Consider the following 18,549-nt stretch of genomic DNA (forward strand, 5'->3'; position numbering starts at 1 on the left):
AAGGGGGAGTACAGTCAGTATGTAATGGTTTCTCTTCACCACTCCTTCCTTCTCATGCTTTTCCTCTACTCTGGCATGGCTTCTCCATGGGCTGCAGTCCTCAGTCCTTCAGGAAAATGTGCTCTGGTATGGGCTTGCCACAGCTCCTTTGGGTATATCCATTTGCTCTGGCGTGGGTCTTCCATGGGGTGCAGTTCTCTGCCATGGAGCATCTCCACCTCCCTCTCCTCCTCCTCTCTTTCACCTTGGTGTTCCCTCATTTCTTAGTCTTCTCGTTCCCACCTCCTCTCTCCGCACAGCATTTTCTGCCCCTTCTTAGCTAGGCTTTCACAGAGGCACCACCAGCTTTGCTGATGGGCTCAGCTGTGGCCCAACATGCCTCCACTGTGGAGCCAGCAGGAACCAGCTGTCCCCAACATGTGGCAGCCCCACACCTCTTTCCACAGAGGCCACCCCTGCAGTCCCTGTCACCCTCCCACTACCAAAACCTTGTGGCATACGGCCAATACAAACCTAAAAAGCAGAGTGTTACTCAAGTCTAGGGAATAAAGTTATTGTTACAGAATTAATTAGGTCATCAGGATGGCAGATGTAATTCAGAATTAAAGATGGAGTCAAGTATGCTGGAAAGGTAATGGAACGATTCATGCACCTTGCTTATTTGTAAATTGAACTAATTTGGGAAAGAAACCGGATGTCACTGAAAGCTTTGGGTTAGCATACAGCTGCCGTTTAAAAACCAAACAGCCAGAAAGAGGGGGAAGAGTGCACGGTTCTTACAAAAGGGAGTAACAGAGGCAGCATTACAACGCCAGCATGTACCTAAATCAGCATTCAGAGGCGATGTGAGAGCTTCCCCTCAAGGTACGGGAAGTTTTGTCTTGAAATTACTACGCGTTTTTAAAGACCGTAACCGCCTAAGGATTTTCGCAGACTGAACTTGGGGTACGAGGTGCCAGCACAACTGCAGAAAAGTTCCAGCGGCTTCCACCCCCACCTGGAGGTGCTGGCGGCACAGCGCGGCTCCCGCGCCGACCCGAGGGGTGCGACGAAGGCGGCCCGTGCGAGCGGCGGGTCCGGCCGGCGTTGCCGGCGGCGGCCGCAGGGCAGAGGCCGAGCCCCGGCGCTGCCCCGCCGCGCTCACCTCAGCACCGGCAGCTCCGCAGGGGGAAGGCCCTCCTGCCGCCCGCTCGCGCGCGGACCGCGGCGCCAGCGGCGGCGCGCGGAGCGGCACGGAGGCGGGGCGGGGCGAGGGGCGGGCGGAGCGCGCGGCGCGGCGCGGGGCGGCCGGCTGCAGACGGCGGCGCGTGCGGAGAGGGAGCGGGCCGCCTTTCCGGCCGCGGCGAGGAGCGCGGTTGCGGGGCTTGCAGCAAGGTGACGGGCTGGGCAGCCGCCCCTTCATCCCCCCCTTTTTTCCGAGCGCTCCGCGTTGGGCTCCCTTTCTCGCTGCCCCCTCCGCACCCCTCGCCCCTTTCGGGTAGACGAGGGGGCCCGCTGCGGGCGGTTGTCCCCGTCCCCCGCCGGCCGCCCCCGGCCGCGGTTCGGCTCCGGTGTGGGTAACCCCCCTCCTCGTGTCTCCTCTCGCCCAGATGCTCAAGGTAGCAGTCTTCGTATGCGTGTGTGCGGCAGCCTGGTGCAGCCCGGCGCTGGCGGCGGCGGCGGCCGGGGGCAGACCGGACAGCGGCAATTTTCTGGACGATAAACAATGGCTCACGACCATCTCCCAGTACGACAAGGAGGTCGGGCAGTGGAACAAATTCCGAGACGTAAGTTCATCCCTTCAACCTCGCCTACCGGCGGCCGCCCCCGGCAGCCCCGCGGCTGGCCGTCTGGTTCCGTTCGCCTAGGACACCCCTTGGGCAACCGGGGCTGGGGTGCAGCCTTAACTTCCCTTCCTCCTTCTCCCTAAATTTTAATTTTTATTTTAATTCCCGGCGGCGCCTGGGCGGGAGGAGGGGGGTCCCGCCGGGCAGTTCCCGGTGCGCTGCCGCCGCTGAGCGGCGAGGACCGCTCGCTGTGCTCCGGGCCATGCCGGGCGCCCGGCCCGCACCTCCGGGGTCCAGCGGGCCGGGGCGTTGGAGCCGCTTCCCGCCCCGCGGGTCGCCGCCAGCTGTTACGAGGCGGCGGCGGCGGAGTTGCGTTTGCCCTTCCTGCTGCCCTCTTCCCGCCCCGCGGCGGTGGCTGAGGTGGGGGCGCGCGCGGCGGCCGTTGGGCCCCGCTCCCCGCCGAAGCGGGGGCTCGGCCCTGCCCGGGGTGGGGGTCGCCCCGTCGCCGCTCGGCGAGTGCCGCCCGGGGCAGAGCCCCCCGCCACCTGGAAGCGTGCGGCGGGCGGGACTGCCCAGCCTCACCTTGCTGCTGTCAGGAGTGCCGAGGGGGCGGGCAGGGGGAGAAGGGCCAGCTGGGGCGAGGGGCGCTTTCTGGGAGGTGTTGGAGCGCGGGCCGTGGCAGGCAAGTCCGCTGAGTACGGCGGTAAGTTGTGCAAATAGTGCGTCCGAAGTGCCTCGCACGGAGGACGTGAACACCAGACCCGGTCTGACCCGAATCTCATCAGTTATGAAACCTGCTCCTGTAAGGTGGCTCTCGTCCTCCAGAGCGCTTTGCTTTTGCACTTAGTTCGGTCTCTGTTGCAAGTTGAGTAAAACCCAGTCGATTTTAAAAAGTCCTTTCTATCTCTTTCATTGAAATACATTGTCCTTTATCTTCCGATATCCTGTGTTCTTTGATATTGCTTTTAAAAACCTGAATTCCGAGCATGCAAAATAATTTTATGTTTAGCTTTACTGTCTTGCGTACTGGATTTCTTTGGTTTGGTGTAAAACATTGTTTTGGTTTACAACTTCAGAGTCAACAGGTTTCTTGTTCTGCAGCTTGCTTGTGACTGGGGTTTGCTATAGTGAACTGAAGTAAATGTGTCTGAGAAGTCTCCTTTGTTTTTCTGAGAGCTGCAGCGTACTTCTGATGCATATATTTTCTAGCTTTATATATGTGTTGCATGTGGGTTGCAAACTTGGCAATTTATGTTGAGTAACTAGGAAAGAAGAGCCTCTGTTAAGAGTTGTGAGAGAACATATTTCCCCAATAGTTTCTGTTAAACCGTATAATTTTAGTGGTTGAGAACACTCAAATTAGTATTCAGATATTCTTATTTGCTTTGAATATCTTCAAAAGCTACCTTCATGTGAAAAAAAAAAAACCAAACCCAAAACATTCAGTGTACTGTACTTTGGGACCTGTAATTTTGGAAAAAAATATGCAGTGCTGTATAAAAGTTTTAGGACGAAAGGCTGCTGCTAGAGAGAACTCTAAAATAAGTACATCAGTTCCGGTTTCTAATTGGGCAAAGTCATTTACGTAGGACTAGCCTGCAAGGCTGAAGAAGCTAAGTGCTCTCTAATGCCTGTCTCCTGGGTGCCCACTGACATATACTGTAATACTGGATATTAGCCAGCTAATTTATTCTGTGACAAGTAGGTGTCCCCAAGGGTTTTAAGAGTGACTGCTTTGAGGAGGTACTGCATACTGATTCTTCTGAGGCAATCTACAAATATGCTGGTTTGTTTATTTTCACACTGTTTAAGTTTTATAAGGCTGGTACTTCAGTGAAGAATATGTTTTTATTTCTTGTGCAGAGTGCTTATATCCTATTGATCAGTACTCAGTCTGGAATATTTATGGATGGTCCTAATGCTTCACAAGGCTCTCCCTTTAAAACGTGGGTGGCTTTCAGTAACTCATAGGATACAGTTGTTAAAGAAAATTAAAAATTATGAGTTAATCTACCTCTACGAGAATACATTAGAAAAATCTCTTACTTGTAAGAAGCACTGATCAATTATCATCCTTAAATATAACATGGTGGAGAAGTTTTATTAACATCCTACAGTTTTATATAATTAGTAAATTTACTTGTATGACTGTAATTTGTTGGTTTTGAAATTGTGATTAGTGATTTAATTAGTGATTCAAATGTTGCCTCCTGTTAAGAAGCAGCACAACTGCATTCTAAACATATGTAGGGATAACTATCTTGCAGAGTTAAAATCAAAAGCAAGTTATGCAAGGCCTGTGTTTGTAATTTAATTTTCTGGTCAGAGAATAGCATATTTTTTGCGGGCTTTAAATACCCTACAGATGTAAGGGTGAGATGGAATTCTGGTGTGAAAAGAAGTATTTAAAGGCTTAACTTAAGACTTAACTGACAGGACTGATTAATGTGGAAGATAATGACCCTGACTTCTGGCTCATTGGCTCAGTTTCTTGGAGTTTTAGATCACAGTGAGAAAGAACATAGTTATTCAGAAAGGGAACCCTTACAAAACCTAATGTTGTGGTTTAACACCAGCTGGCAACTAAGCCCTACGCAGCCGCTTGCTCACTCCCCCCTTGGTGGGATGGGGGAGAGAATCCAAAGAGCAAAAGGGAGAAATCTTGTGGGTTGAGATAAAGACAGTTTTTAATAGGGAAAGCAAAAGCCGTGCATGCAAGCAAAGCAAAACAAGGAATTCATTCAGTACTTCCCAATGACAGGCAGGTGTTCAAACATCTCCAGGAAAGCAGGGCTCCATAATACCTAACAGTTACTTGGGAAGACAAAATGCTGTAACTCCAAATGTCCCTCCCTTCCTCCTTTTCCCCCCAGCTTTATATGCTGACATAATGTCACATGGTATGGAATATCCCTTGAGTTGAGGTCAGCTGTCCTAGCTGTGTCCCCTCCCAGCTTCTTGTGCACCCCCAGCCCACTCACTGGAGGGGTGGTGTAAGAAGCAGAAAAGGTCTTGACCCTGTGTGAGCACTGCTCAGCAATAACGAAAACACCCCTGTATTATCAATACCGGTTTCAGGGCAAATCCAAAACACAGCCCTATACTAGCTACTCTGAAGAAAATGAACTCTATCCCAACCGAAACCAGCACACCTAATACACCAGGATATGATCTTCTATTGAAAGAAAAAAAAAAAGAAACCCAAACCCAAAACAAACCCCAAACCTAACACTCTTAAATCCTCTAAAATGTCAGATTTGTCACTAAAGATTAACGTTGAAATATTAGCTAAAATCTTTCAGTACTTTGTACAAGCAAAACCGTAACTGAGTCTTCAATTCTTTTGAAAAATCTTGATCATTCTGACAAATATGTTGAAAATAAAGAAATAGGTCTAGGCAGGAGCTGTGCCTTAATGTAGAACAGTGGGAAGCTAGGTGCATGTTACAAACTATCTTTTTCTTGTGCAAAAATTGAGAATTGGCTCTTTCTTAAATAGGAGACTTTCCATCTTCAAGATGGGGGGGGCCGAAGTGTATTCCTCATATGTCAAATATCAACTCCCCCAACCTGTATGTGTGTCAGACATCTTGGTTTATATACAAGGATACATTTACTTTTTGCCTGTAGTAGGTGGGGAGGAAGAGTTTTGAACCTAATCTTAGTGCTGCTGCAGTCCAGTTGCTAAGTGGCTGCAGCTCATGTGTCTGTCACTAAAATAAGTCTCAGAGTTGATGTGTTGATTAAGGTTTTTCAAGCTGCCTGGTTAGGCTCCTTCATCAGCCTATGGTGTCACGATGCTGGGATGTCCTAGCTTTGTTTTATTTCATGGCTGGGAATTGAGGTTCTTTAGTAGATGCTAAGTTAGGGGAATCTTCTTCACTGATATTTTATTATAGTGCTTTGTGTTCATGGTATTGGCTATAGTGGTTGCACCAGACATTTGATAAAAATGCGTATATATAAACCGCAGTTTGTCTCAAACGAAGATTATTAATTTTAAAAAATGTAATTGGGTAATGACATTGCATTTATGCTCTCCTACTTAGAATATCCTAAGCCTTATGCATCAAACCTTCATTACTCATAATGCTGTAAATCTGTGGAAAAAAACCAAAATATATGAATAATTCCTTAGCATCTTTATGACTTGATTCCAAATAATGGTGGTATTTTTAATCCTAAAACAAAACTTAATGCCTTTGTCGTTTATAATCACTTTGTCTTTTTATGTGGTCTTTACAGCCAGTTGGGTAAAATTTCACGCAACCATAATTGTTGTATTGCTATTTGAAAGCCTTTCAGAAACTTTAATTTTTATTTCTGTAAATGCCATGAAGCAACATTCTTTAGAGTAATTAGTTTTAGTCATTAATGTTTGCAAATGGTGTCCTGTCCATTGCCATCCATTAAAAGGACTGTATAATAAATGTATTTTATACGGTATATTTTACTTACTGCTTAAGGAGAGTAATTTATGATCTAACTTGCTTGTTAGTGATTTCTACCTCTTCCTTTCAAAGAGATCATAATTTAAGCAATTCCTGTATTTGCAAATTCAAGATGCGTCAGGAAGCTTTGTAGTGAAAGATACTTGTGGTATATAAACAAACTCCACACAACTCAACTGTGGCATAGTACTGTTATGAAATAATGTGATCAGCTGCATCATGCCACAGTGTTATTATCATCCTACTATATTAATACAGATATCAAAGGTAAAGAAGGTAGAACAAAATTCAAGTAACAGACCTTAAAACCTATCAGCTATGAAGGGGAAGTTTGCACTGGTAATACTACCTTTTACTTTGCTTCACTCACTATGAAGTGTTCTTATAATAACTATCTAATATATTGCCTTCTAAAATATTAGGTAAGTTTGGGCAGCTCATGTTGGCCTCCCAAATGAGTCTTTTGAAGATACTTAAAAGAATATATTTTTTCAACATAAGTGAAACCTAAACCTTTGTGTTTGGAAAGGAGGTGAATCAAATACTAGGTCTCCATGCCAATTCTGTTTGGAGGTTTAAAGCATCTCAAAAATGAGCACCCTCTGCCCCCCAGCTAAGCTCCCCACCTGGAGTTTCTTTACTGTTGTGAGCAGAACATCTCTACCCAACTGTGCATCCACAGCCAAAGGCTGTTTTAAAAAGGCTTTGTGACAAGGTTTTTGCACTTTATTGTATTATCACCATGTAAGTATCTCGAAGCTTTTCATGTTTCCAGAGTGAAGTACTGATAACCTTATTTGAAGAGAAGGACTTCTGTTCAAGTTTTTTTGCGTTGGGCTAGAATCCCTTCTAGTTTATGGAGGATCATGAATGTACTCTGGAGGAAGTCAGTATTTAGGATTGGATAGTGCAGCGCTCATCAGTCTTTCTTTACTAATGTTAACTCATTAGCTGTGAAAATAGGTCCAGTAGTTTTATTTATCCTGTACTTTTTATGGTTCCGGGTAAATAAACCATACCTCCTTCCTTATCAGTGAGTAGGGCACCTCTTTTACTACATACATATGTTTTGATAGAAAGTTATGATTATGATGTCAGGAAAAAAATGGAATTGCAGAGCAGGAAAGATGAACTTCATTATTTTGTGCTGTGCCTAAGTTAAACCAAGAACTTGCTAATTAGTTATTTTTTTCAGTTAGGGCATTTAATCTGTTTTCCACATGCCAGTGTGTTACTTGAAACTAGTTATTGCCTATTCTAAAGTATCAGTCTTTCTGTTTTTTTCATGACTTTTATTTTATATGATCTTGGTTTTATTAATATGGTGAAGGAGGAAAAAACTTGAAATCTAGGACATCTGACAGAATGAGCATTTTGTACCTACACCTAAAGACTTGATCACTGTTTTTTAAACTGTGAAATACAGGAGAATGTTAGGAATTTGCATTAATTTCAATTCAGAAAATTTTAGTAAGCTATTTAATTGTTCGGGACTTCTAAACTGAACATGGCAAATTGTAATGGGAAGGAGCAATGGAAATCTTAAATTTCCATTTTTCCTGTATAAAAAGGCTTCACATTTTTATATGTGTGTTTAGTTTGTTCTCAAGTATGGATTCCTTTTTTCTTTCACCTGATTTTCCTCTGGTCTGTGTTTGCTGCTTGTTTCTAGTGATAAGTTTTTTTTTTTTTCTACAAAGGCAGAGTCTACTGGTCTCAAACTGTTGTTAACATTGAACTCTTAACTGTCTCTTGGAAGGCATTAGCTTGGAAGCTCTTTATATAGCTAACGTTTAGGAGTTAAGTAAACTGTAATGTGCTTTTCCTTAGATTGCCCTCATAATCTAAAGTAAAGCTGATAACATTGTTTCATCTTATCTTTATCTCCTTTCTCCAAAGAATAATCTTTATTTGATTTGCTGTAGGTTGTTTAGTGGATATGTATACCCAGTCTTCTCTTGTCTTATCATTAAATCTTATTGGGATTGACTCTAGCCATCTGTGCTTATTATAGTGCAGTATAAATAGCTTTGTAATACACTAATAGATGGTAACAGTAACAGAAACAGCATAGGCTGTCCTGGTTTTACAATCAGAAAGGAAAGGTATCTGGAGAAAGAGGTGTATTATAAGGGGAAGCTGGACGTAGAAAACAATGGAATATGAACAGAATTAGGATATCTATGTTTTTAGAATAACCATCAATTCTTGTTTTTCCCATCTACTCCATTTCTATTACTCCATAATCGTTGAAGCATTTGAAGTAACTAGCTGCAGAAAGGAGAAATAATAGCTTGGCTTAACTTTTCTGCAAGTCTTGGCCAGTTTTCATGCGTAAGTTTTCTTTTAAATAGGGACTGAAATTTAAATTGCGCTGTGTCGTGTCCATGTTGTCCCATGTTGTGCCATGTCCCCCTGCTAAGATATGCTGAATGAAATAAGGAAATCTTGGAACAGTTTTTTTTTTTGGTACCTAGCTTTAGAGCAACACTTAAATTTTCAAGGATAAGGAAACTTTTATTCTAACCAAGGAATTTCCTTTTCCTATCAGTACATAAAAAGTACTTGTTAGTAAAATAGCTTCAGTTTTGCTTTGTGGATATTCTTCTAATGTAGACCTTTTAAAAAGTTGACATTCATTTTGCAGTGGTGTTTTTCCTGTTGTGTATTTGTGATCTGACATATTTGAATGTATTTGTAATTACAGATTAACATGCTTTTTCTGCATCTGGTGTTAAGTCTCACTTTGACTATGCTCAATGCTAAAAGTCTGCCTTGTTTGCCTTAAACAAATATTATGGAAGCAATGGTAGTAAATGCTAACATACTATATTGTATTAAATTCTTGTAATTTTCATATGTCATGGAGTTCAATTTCTGAGAGAGAGAAAAGTTCATGGCTAGTTATATCAGTGTTCAGAGCTTCACTGGGCATTCTTACCTTATGTGAATGATCTTAGTTATTTGGTAGATTTTTTTAAAAATGGTTTTCACTTTTGCTTTCCCATCTTACCTCATTTGACACTGATAGATTACAGTAGTGAAAATAACTGTAGGAATTAAAGGTTTACCTAAGAAAAATAGTGCAATGTAAGGTAGCAACCTCAGGCTGGACACTAGGAGAGACAGTATGACATTCTAATCCATGAGAAAGCTTTCACGTAACAATGAGGATGTGATTTTACTGCTCTATTTCCATCTTCACAAGTGACTGCTTTAAGAGAATACAAAAAGAGAACAGGTTTAAAAGGTGTAAAGCATCCAAACTTTTTGGTATTTTGCTGCTTCCAGAGAGTATTATCTTAATATGTTGTTATTAAAGATTAGCCAGTGCTTGACATTTTTCTGCAGAAAATCTTATGAACTAGTTTTTTATTTTCTCAAGTGATGTGTAATCATTGGCTCAAAGGAGACTGTCAGTTTGCAGCTTGTTCAGCATCTCTCTAATAGAGTCTGCAAGTCATCAAATAATTTTATGTAGTGCACTTACACTGGGGCCTGCATACAGCTGAAAACAAACTCCCTTGACATTTTTGAGCTTGCATTGATGATGAAATTCATTCCAGTTGTTAAATCTCTGTAGCATAGCAATGAGAAGTACAGAACTTACTCCTCAGTATAGGCTTCCGAGTATGGAAAAAAACCTGTCCTTTAACGGCTATTTATTAAAATTGAGGGAAGTTATTTATATGAAGATTGTGGGATATGTATTTAATGATGCATGTATCTTTAAGGATTTGGTGGTGGTTGTGTCGGTGACTGAAACATCACTTTAGCAGAAAACCCAGCCAGTGGTTTTACAAGCAGAATCAATTGGCTGGTATGTAAAGCAGCAATGCCAGTAATCCACTGTATGAAGTGCCCTTCCAGCCTTCTGCAGATGAATAAGTTAACCAGTTCGGTTAGATTTAGGAAGCCCATGTGAACTTTGGGAACTGTTTGTATTCATAAAGTTTAGGGCCAAAATAGGCTATAGCATTTGATAATGAGCCACTGTATACAGGCAAGCATATTAACTTTTACCCTGACAGATTGTATTAAACCCCAAAATTCTAGTTGGGCAAAAGCGTTTCAGGTTTCAGGAGGTTGTACTGTGTGCTACTGGCACAGATTAAGATAAAGATTTGATCTCTAAGGCCTGCAATGTGAGGGAATTAATTAGTTGCAATATTCCCAGGTGATCTAGGCAGCAAATCTGTGCTGTTTTGCAGCAGAATAAGGAATAATATCTTTTAAGCTCATACTCACCTGATCTGGGAGTGTTTCATTCTTTGGCCCAAATATGACAATGACTAAGACTGGTACTTGATGAATATTTCTTATATTAATTTGCGGTTTAAAAGGAATTATATTCTGCCACCTTCACAGCAGTTGTGTCTATTGTCAGTAATTGTGACCAATTAGTTTTATGTGAAAAATCACAAACGATGTTGGAATACAAGCCAATTCAAATCCTAAGGAAGATGGAGAAATTACTTCTGAACTTCCATTAAGATATTCAGAGATATCTGTGCTCAGGAGTTAGCAGGCCTCGTTGAGAGGGCTTTAAACTAGATAAGAAGAGGGAGAGGGGGATAAAACAAGGCTTGCTAGGAATGAGCCTGGGGGTGGCATACCTGTGTTGGAGAAGAGATCAATAGATCAACTGAAGTGCATTTATACCAATGCACGCAGCATGGGCAATAAACAGGAGGAGCTGAAAGCCATTGCGTGCCAGGGAAACTATGATGTGGTCACCATCACGGAAACAGGGTGGGATGATTCATACAACTGGAGCGCTGCAATGGATGGCTACAAGCTCTTTAGAAGGGACAGGCAAGGAAGGAGAGGTGGAGGGGTAGCTTGTACGTTAGAGAGTATTTTGACTGTCTAGAACTCAACAACAGTAATAAGGTTGAGTGCTTATGGGTAAGGATCGGGGGAAGGCCAATAAGGGAGATATCCTGGTGGGAGTCTGTTATAGACCACCCAACCAGGATGAGGAGACAGATGAAGTACTCTACAAGCAGTTGGCTGAAGTCTCACAATCTCTAGCCCTTGTTCTCATGGGAGACTTCAACTTACCAGGTATCTGCTGGAAATACAACACAGCAGAGAGAAAGCAGTCTTGGAGGCTCCCGGAGAGTGTGGGAGATGACTTCCTGACGCAGCTGGTAAGCGAGCCTACCAAGGGAGGTGCCCTGCTGGACCTGCTGTTTATGAACAGAGAAGGCCTGGTGGGTGATGTGGTGGTTGGAGGCTGTCTTGGGCTCAGTGACCATGACACGATAGAGTTCTCTATTCTTGGAGAAGTAAGGAAGAGGGTCAGCAAAACCGCCACCCTGAACTTCGGAAGGGCAGACTTTGGATTGTTAAGGCATCTGGTTAACAGAGTCCCTTGGGAGGCAGTCCTGAAGGGCAAAGGAGTCCAGGAAGGCTGGATGTTATTAAAGGAGGAGGTCTCAAAAGTGCAGGAGCAGGCCGTCTCCATGTGCCATAAGTCGAGCAGGCGGGGGAGAAGACCAGCTTGGCTGAATAGTGAGCTTTGTCTGGAACTCAAGAAAAAAAAGGAGAGCTTACTGCCTTTGGAAGAAGGGGCAGGTGATTCAGGAGGACTACAAGGCTGTTGTGAGGTTATGCAGGGAAAAGATTAGGAAGGTGAAGGCCCAGCTGGAACTTAAACTGGCCTCCACCGTTAAAGGTAACAAAAAACGTTTTTATAAATACATCAGTGACAAAAGGAGGGCCAGGGAGAACCTCCCTCCTTTGTTGGATGCAGCAGGTAACCTTGCCACGAAAGATGAGGAGAAGGCTGAGGTACTTAATGCTTTCTTTGCCTCAGTCTTTAATAGTTGGACCGGTCATCCTCAGGGTTGTCAGACCCTGTGCTGGGAAATGGAGCTAGTATGCAGAATGAAGTCCCAGTTGTTGAAGAGGTGGCAGTCACCGACTTGCTCCTTCACCTGGATGTTCACAAGTCCATGGGGCCAGATAGGATCCACCCGAGGATGCTGAGGGAGCTGGCAGAGGAGCTCGCCAAGCCACTGTCCATCATTTATCAGCAGTCCTGGTCAACCGGGGAGGTCCCAGATGACTGGAAACTAGCGAATGTGATGCCCCTCTACAAGAAGGGTCAGAAGGAGGATCTGGGGAACTACAGGCCTGTCAGCCTGACCTCGGTGCCGGGAAAGGTCATGGAGCAGATCATCTTGAATGCCATTAAGCAGCACATGCGGGACAACCAGGGGATCAGGCCCAGCCAGCATGGGTTTATGAAAGGGAGGTCCTGCCTCACTAACCTGGTCTGCTTCTATGATAAGGTGACCTGCTTAATGGATGAGGGGAAGGCTGTGGACGTTGTCTATTGGACTTTAGTAAATCCTTTGACACTGTCTCCCACAGCATTCTCCTGGAGAAGCTGGCTGCTCACGGCTTGGATGAGTGCACTCTGCGCTGGGTTAAAAACTGGCTGGACAGCCGAGGCCAGAGAGTGGTGGTGAATGGGGTCAAATCCGGTTAGTAGCCGGTCACAAGCGGTGTTCCCCAGGGCTCAGTGTTGGGGCCGGTCCTGTTCATTATCTTCATTGATGATCTGGATGAGGGGATTGAGCACACCCTCAGTAGGTCTGCAGATGACACCAAGCTGGGTGGAAGTGTCGATCTGCTGGAGGGCAGGAAGGCCCTACAGAGGGACCTGGACAGGCTGGATTGTTGGTCTGGAGCCAATGGTACGAGTTTCAATGAAGCTAAGTGCTGGGTCCTGCACTTGGGTCACAACAACCCCATGCAACACTACAGGCTTGGGGAGGAGTGGCTGGAGAGCTGCCTGGAGGAAAAGGACCTGGGGGTGTTGGTTGACAACCAGCTGAACATGAGCCAGCAGTGTGCTCAGGTGGCCAAGAAGGCCAATGGCATCCTGGCTTGTATCAGGAATAATGTGGCCAGCAGGAGCAGGGAGGTGATAGTGCCCCTGTATTTGGCACTGGTGCGGCTGCACCTTGAGTACTGTGTTCAGTTTTGGCCCCTGCCCTACAAGAAGGACATTGCGGTGCTGGAGCGTGTCCAAAGAAGGGCAACGAAGTTGGTGAAGGGTCTAGAGAACAAGTCTTATGAGGAGCGGCTGAGGGAACTGGGCTTGTTTAGTCTGGAGAAGAGGAGGCTGAGGGGAGACCTTATTGCTCTCTATAACTACCTGAAAGGAGGTTGTAGTGAGGCGGGGGTCGGTCTCTTCTCCCTAGTAACAAGTGATAGGACGAGAGGAAGTGGCCTCAAGCTGCGGCAGGGGAAGTTTAGGTTGGACATTAGGAAAAACTTCTTCACCGAAAAGTCTGTCAAACATTGGAACAGGCTGCCCAGGGAGTTGGTTGAGTCTCCATCCCTGGAGGTATTCAGAAGAAGGGTAGATGTGGTGCTTGAGGATATGGTTTAGTGGTGGACTTGGCAGCGATAGGTTAGCGGTTGGACTCTATGATCTGAAGGGTCTTTTCCAACCTTAACAATTCTATGATTCTATATTGTCTTAATCCAGAGTGTAAGTGTTTAAACATTAGGTAGGCAGTCTTGTTTCCAACACCTAAGAACAAAAAGCACAAACGTGAAGAGCCTAGTAGGTTCGTACTTTCCAAAGCCATCAGATTGCTCAGTGTACTGCAAATAGTGTGCAATATTTCTTATGTTAACTGGATTAAAGCACACTTGGTGCAATCAATTTTTCTATATCTTAATAAATCTAGCATTTCCCTCCTAAACTGTTAAGCTGTTTAATTTTTCATCCATATGCTTATTTTATTTTACAGTTGAACATATATAACTTTACTCAGGATTTCTTGTTAGGCAGTTACAAGGTCCTGTTCTGGTGAACTCTGGTACTTGGGGCATGAATGGACAGAATTTCTTTACCCTAGTAAGAAGAAGACTCAGTTATGTTAGGAAAACAGGCAATTGGTTCCACCTGTGATGTGATATTCATGGGCTCCTCAAAAGAAAATATCTTCTCAAAGAATGCAGGGATGCATGGCCAAAGTTTCATTGAAGTTACTCTAACACCTTAACGAAGTGTAACATGATGATGAATCATGGGATTTCGTTCTGAGATCTGCAGCTGTAGCCTCATAAAGACAGAGGAGGAGGGATATGCAGAAGTAGACTTTATTACATAGTTTTGTACTGCAGATTAAAAACCTCAAAACATTTCAGTGTTCTTCACTAGGACTGAATGTGTATTTATAAACTGATTCTACACAGCCATAATCTTCACGGACCTCTGTGCCTGGTTTAGACAGAAGGTATCATACCTTTCTGTCTTTGCTTAGTTTTTACATATGCTGATTGTTGACAATTCCACTTTTTTCCCCTTTTCCTATGAAATTCTCATATGAGTCTTTCATATGAAAGTCTCACACTTTTTTTTCCCTCCAAGTTTTCTACATTTGGATTATAGCATACCTTCTGTAATTTGAAGACATGAGTAACGTTTTTTCCGCAGAAGGTTTTAAAGTACTAACGTTAAGGAGTATTTGATGTTCAGCACATCGAAAAGTTGAGCTCTTGTGTTTTTTATAATAAATAAGAATGCATGCCACATGCATGTGTGAGTGCACGCACACACATATGCACAGGCTAACTGGTATCTCAGATCAAAAACAATTTAAAGAGATTTTACTCTGGCCATCCCTTGTGCTGGGGAGAAAAACACCTCACAGAATATTAGAATTATTTCATAGGTCTAACCTAATCATGTTTGCAGATCTTATCTTACCATCAGATTTTGATATCACATTGACTGCAGATCATTTTTGGGTATATAGTGAGAGTGACATGGATTTAGCCATGTTTGTAGTGTGCAGAATAAAATAATTCTGAATTTTTATCTCAAATATGCGAGGCAGTTGTCTACAATAGTTTCAATTCATTGGCTGGAAGAAATACCTAAATTTTTATATACTATTAAGTATCACATAAGAACAAGACAAGTATGACTACAGATGTCTAGAGATTTCTAAGAAAATGTTTGTGTTGAACTGCAGTTTCCCTAAGAAAGGTAAGAGAAGTTATCAAAAATATTTTAATAAAACTTGTGAAATTACTCTGTGAAGCAAAACTTAAGTTAGACTCTAACAGTGCTTATCTGGTTGTAAAATGTGTTGGTATCTTACAAAGTTTGTTTTACAAACATCTTCCTTGTCAAACTGATATTCCTTTAATTCAAAAGTAAGCGAATCTTTAGAATTTTTTTTACAAAGAATTGGACTGTTACTTGCCAGCCCAGGCTGGACTAATCAACAGCATGAATGTTAGGAAAACTTTTTCTTAAAATATTGCAAGTTACTGTCAAACATTATTAATAAGCTGAACTTTTAATTATTATTAATATCTTTATAATTTTTTTCATAGATATTTCTGCTTTTTAATCTTTATTCTAATGCAGATAAAGCTTAGTATTTTGCTCATGCTTAATTCCCACATATACAGATCCTACTCTTGCTTGATTTTGTCAGAATGAAAATTTTTTACTGAATAAATGTATGTACTGTAGCTGTAAAATTGAACACATTATTTATACAACTGCTTTAAAATATATCAGTGTTCGTCATTTACTTACACTGCAATAAAACAAAATTAAGCTTGAAAATCAAGTAGATGTATTTTCAGATTTGACAACTGAATTTTTCAGTTGCTTAACTGAGGTAGCTTTAGCCAAACAGCTTGCTCATTAGACCAAAAAACCTGCCAAGAGTAATCAAGCATAGGAATGAAACAAAAGACATTGTGATTTACCATTTTATGCTTGGCATTTATCAAGAGAAGAGCTTGATTGAAGGAAAAAAGAAACAAAAAAAGAAAAGAAAAAAACTTCATAATGCTGAATTGATTACTTTCATAAAATTTGAAAAAACTCAGTGACGTGCAGTTAGCTAGCCCTGTAATGCCTGGATTGTTATAGGGATTCTTCCAAATAGTGTATTTTCAAGGAGTTTGGCAGGAAGTGAAGTGCTTCTGCTGAAGTATTTTATTTTTTCCATCTTTATCAAACCTTCATTGTGGATTTCACGGGGATAATGTTGTATCAGAATGAATCTCAATCCAGCTTGTGTGGAATCTTCCCTTGTCTAATCAAGGCCACTGAGAATATGTTCACTGGTGTTTGTGAGGGGTGGAGTAAATCATTATTTGAACATTAAGTATACAGAATAGACTTCTGAATATATTTTACATCTTTGAAAAATGGAAAGTAAGTAAACTTGAACTGGAGAAAAAACTAAGTCATCCCTGCAATGATTTCTTTTAATTAGAAAATCCTATCTAGTGGTCTGAAGTGGAACACGTATCAAGATGGTTGTGTGGGGTTTTTTTTTTACCCTTTTTTTCTTTTCTGCTTTATTATGTATAAGGGAATTCTTACTTTGTTGCTACTTCTTGGAGTACAATGCAAATGTTGTTTATTTCCTTAAACTACTGGATTTGATTGGGGATTTTATTTCGCTTTTAAATTAATTATCTTCCTGAATAAGTTATGTGTTTTTTATTCTGCTTCCCCCACTCACACCCCATTCGCGCAACCCCATTTGTGAGGTGAGGGTAGAAAACAATCTTTCAGTTTCACTGACCTGAATCAAAATATTTCATTTTGGCTAAATGATCTGAAAGAGTTTCTGTTTGTGTATTTATAGTCTGTGTCTGATTAATTTGCTGCATTGCTTCATGGACTTGTAGGTAGGTGCCTCTGTGCTGCCTTACATTCAAGCCTTTACAAAGAATTGCGTATTGTAGGATGCACACTGCTTTCCCCTCTAGCTGAATCCCATGTTGCACTGTGCAAAACTGTGCAGATGTTCAGTTAAAAGGAAGGGTGGCAATTACTAAGTAGAAAAAAAGAAAATCAGACAAGCATAAGAAGACTGTGCAGTGCCTAGGAAGACAATATTACTGAAGCAAGATTCTCATCCTGTATCAGAAAGGCCATTTTTATAGATTATATTATTAAACACAAAAGCTGAATAGCCTGTTTTGTGAGAGGTATTAAAGCATCTGCAGCATGGCTTAATTCTGTGGGAAATTATAAGAGTTTATGGAAAAGCTAAGCACTGGGATGGATTCACCTAGTATTTTTTTCTTTTATCTGAAACTGGGTTTTTTCTTTTTTTTAACCTTCCTGGTATTTGATGCTGGACTGGATTGTTCATCTAGTGTTAGTAATTCTTAGATGTCTAAAGTAAGGTGCAAATCTGTAGGCAGTGCTTTATCTTGATTTGACAAGTATATGTCTTTCTCTTGTGTCAGAGGTCTCACATGAGCAAACTGCAATGTACCAAGAAACCAGGTATCTAGTGCAAATAAAAATCTGGTTTAAGTAAGATTCACCATAGTATAATTCAGGCTAACTTTTTTGAAGTCTGTAGTTTATTCTCTGTTCTTATTGTGGTATATCCCGCATACTTCATTTCTCTTAAGAGTTCTGAAGTTCTGTTACATCGGTTTCAGTTTTATTTTCTTACAAGGTTACTTGGTCACATGATGTTTCTAACATTTGTATTTTTCCTCATCTTTATTCAGAAATCTGTTAAACTATCTGTTACTTTCCTTCTCTGCCTAGGTGACACAGAGACTGTGTTGTATAAGTTTAAATATTTTCTCTAACCCAAAACATTTTATGTCACTTTACTGAGATTGACCAGAAAGTTAGAAACTAGGGGTTGATGAAATGAAAATCAAAATCGTATTGCCGTTATGTCAACTATAGGGATTTGCAGCATGTACATTCTTCGTATGGAGATTTCTTTGATACTGGTCGTGCTGATAAATGTTCCTGTCTATCCAGCCTTTGTGTCACATTCAAGTCCCTGGTCGTTCCATAAATATTTCAGTGGCAGTGTCCTCACTCAGAGGCTCCAGAGAAAAACCACTGATTTTATGGCTGCTCTACACCAATTGAAATTCTTTTTATGTATCTGGTATAAAGGAACTGGAAAAACAGGTGAAGAAAGAACCCCCTTCTTTTCAGCCAGGATCTAGATATTAAAGATCTCTTCTGTTTTAATCAGTTAAATGCTTGAGACTATAAACTCTGAAACTGACAGTCAACAGCCCCAGCTGTTGAAGGTTTTGTAGGGTAGTGTTAGTATACATGTAACTCTCTGCCCTCTTTGAACATAGATTAGTAGAAAGTTGCTCAGCATAGTGGCATTGTATCAGAAATAGAACTTCTTATCTAATGTGACAAAACTTGAGTATTAATTCAGATCAGAATTCCAGATCTTATCATTGCTTATACCATGAATTTGGAAGTTATTTTTAATCATTCTGTTCGACATTTAAACTTCAAGTCAGAGTTCACATTTAGAGTATTTTTGTCC

General features: G+C 42.1%; 1 protein-coding gene across 1 annotated transcript in view; it reads left to right on the plus strand.

Annotated features, from left to right (window-relative positions):
- Nucleotides 1-1,265: 1,265 nt before the first annotated feature.
- Nucleotides 1,266-18,549, plus strand: part of SPOCK3 (SPARC (osteonectin), cwcv and kazal like domains proteoglycan 3) — a 229,735-nt gene continuing 212,451 nt past the window's right edge. The window contains exons 1-2 of the mRNA XM_064449758.1: nt 1,266-1,374; nt 1,590-1,766. Coding sequence (XP_064305828.1) covers nt 1,590-1,766 — 177 coding nt within the window. The 5' untranslated portion in view covers nt 1,266-1,374. The remainder of the gene's footprint in view (nt 1,375-1,589; nt 1,767-18,549) is intronic.

This window comes from Phalacrocorax carbo, chromosome 4 (genome assembly GCF_963921805.1).
Source record: "Phalacrocorax carbo chromosome 4, bPhaCar2.1, whole genome shotgun sequence".
Lineage (NCBI taxonomy): Eukaryota > Metazoa > Chordata > Aves > Suliformes > Phalacrocoracidae > Phalacrocorax > Phalacrocorax carbo.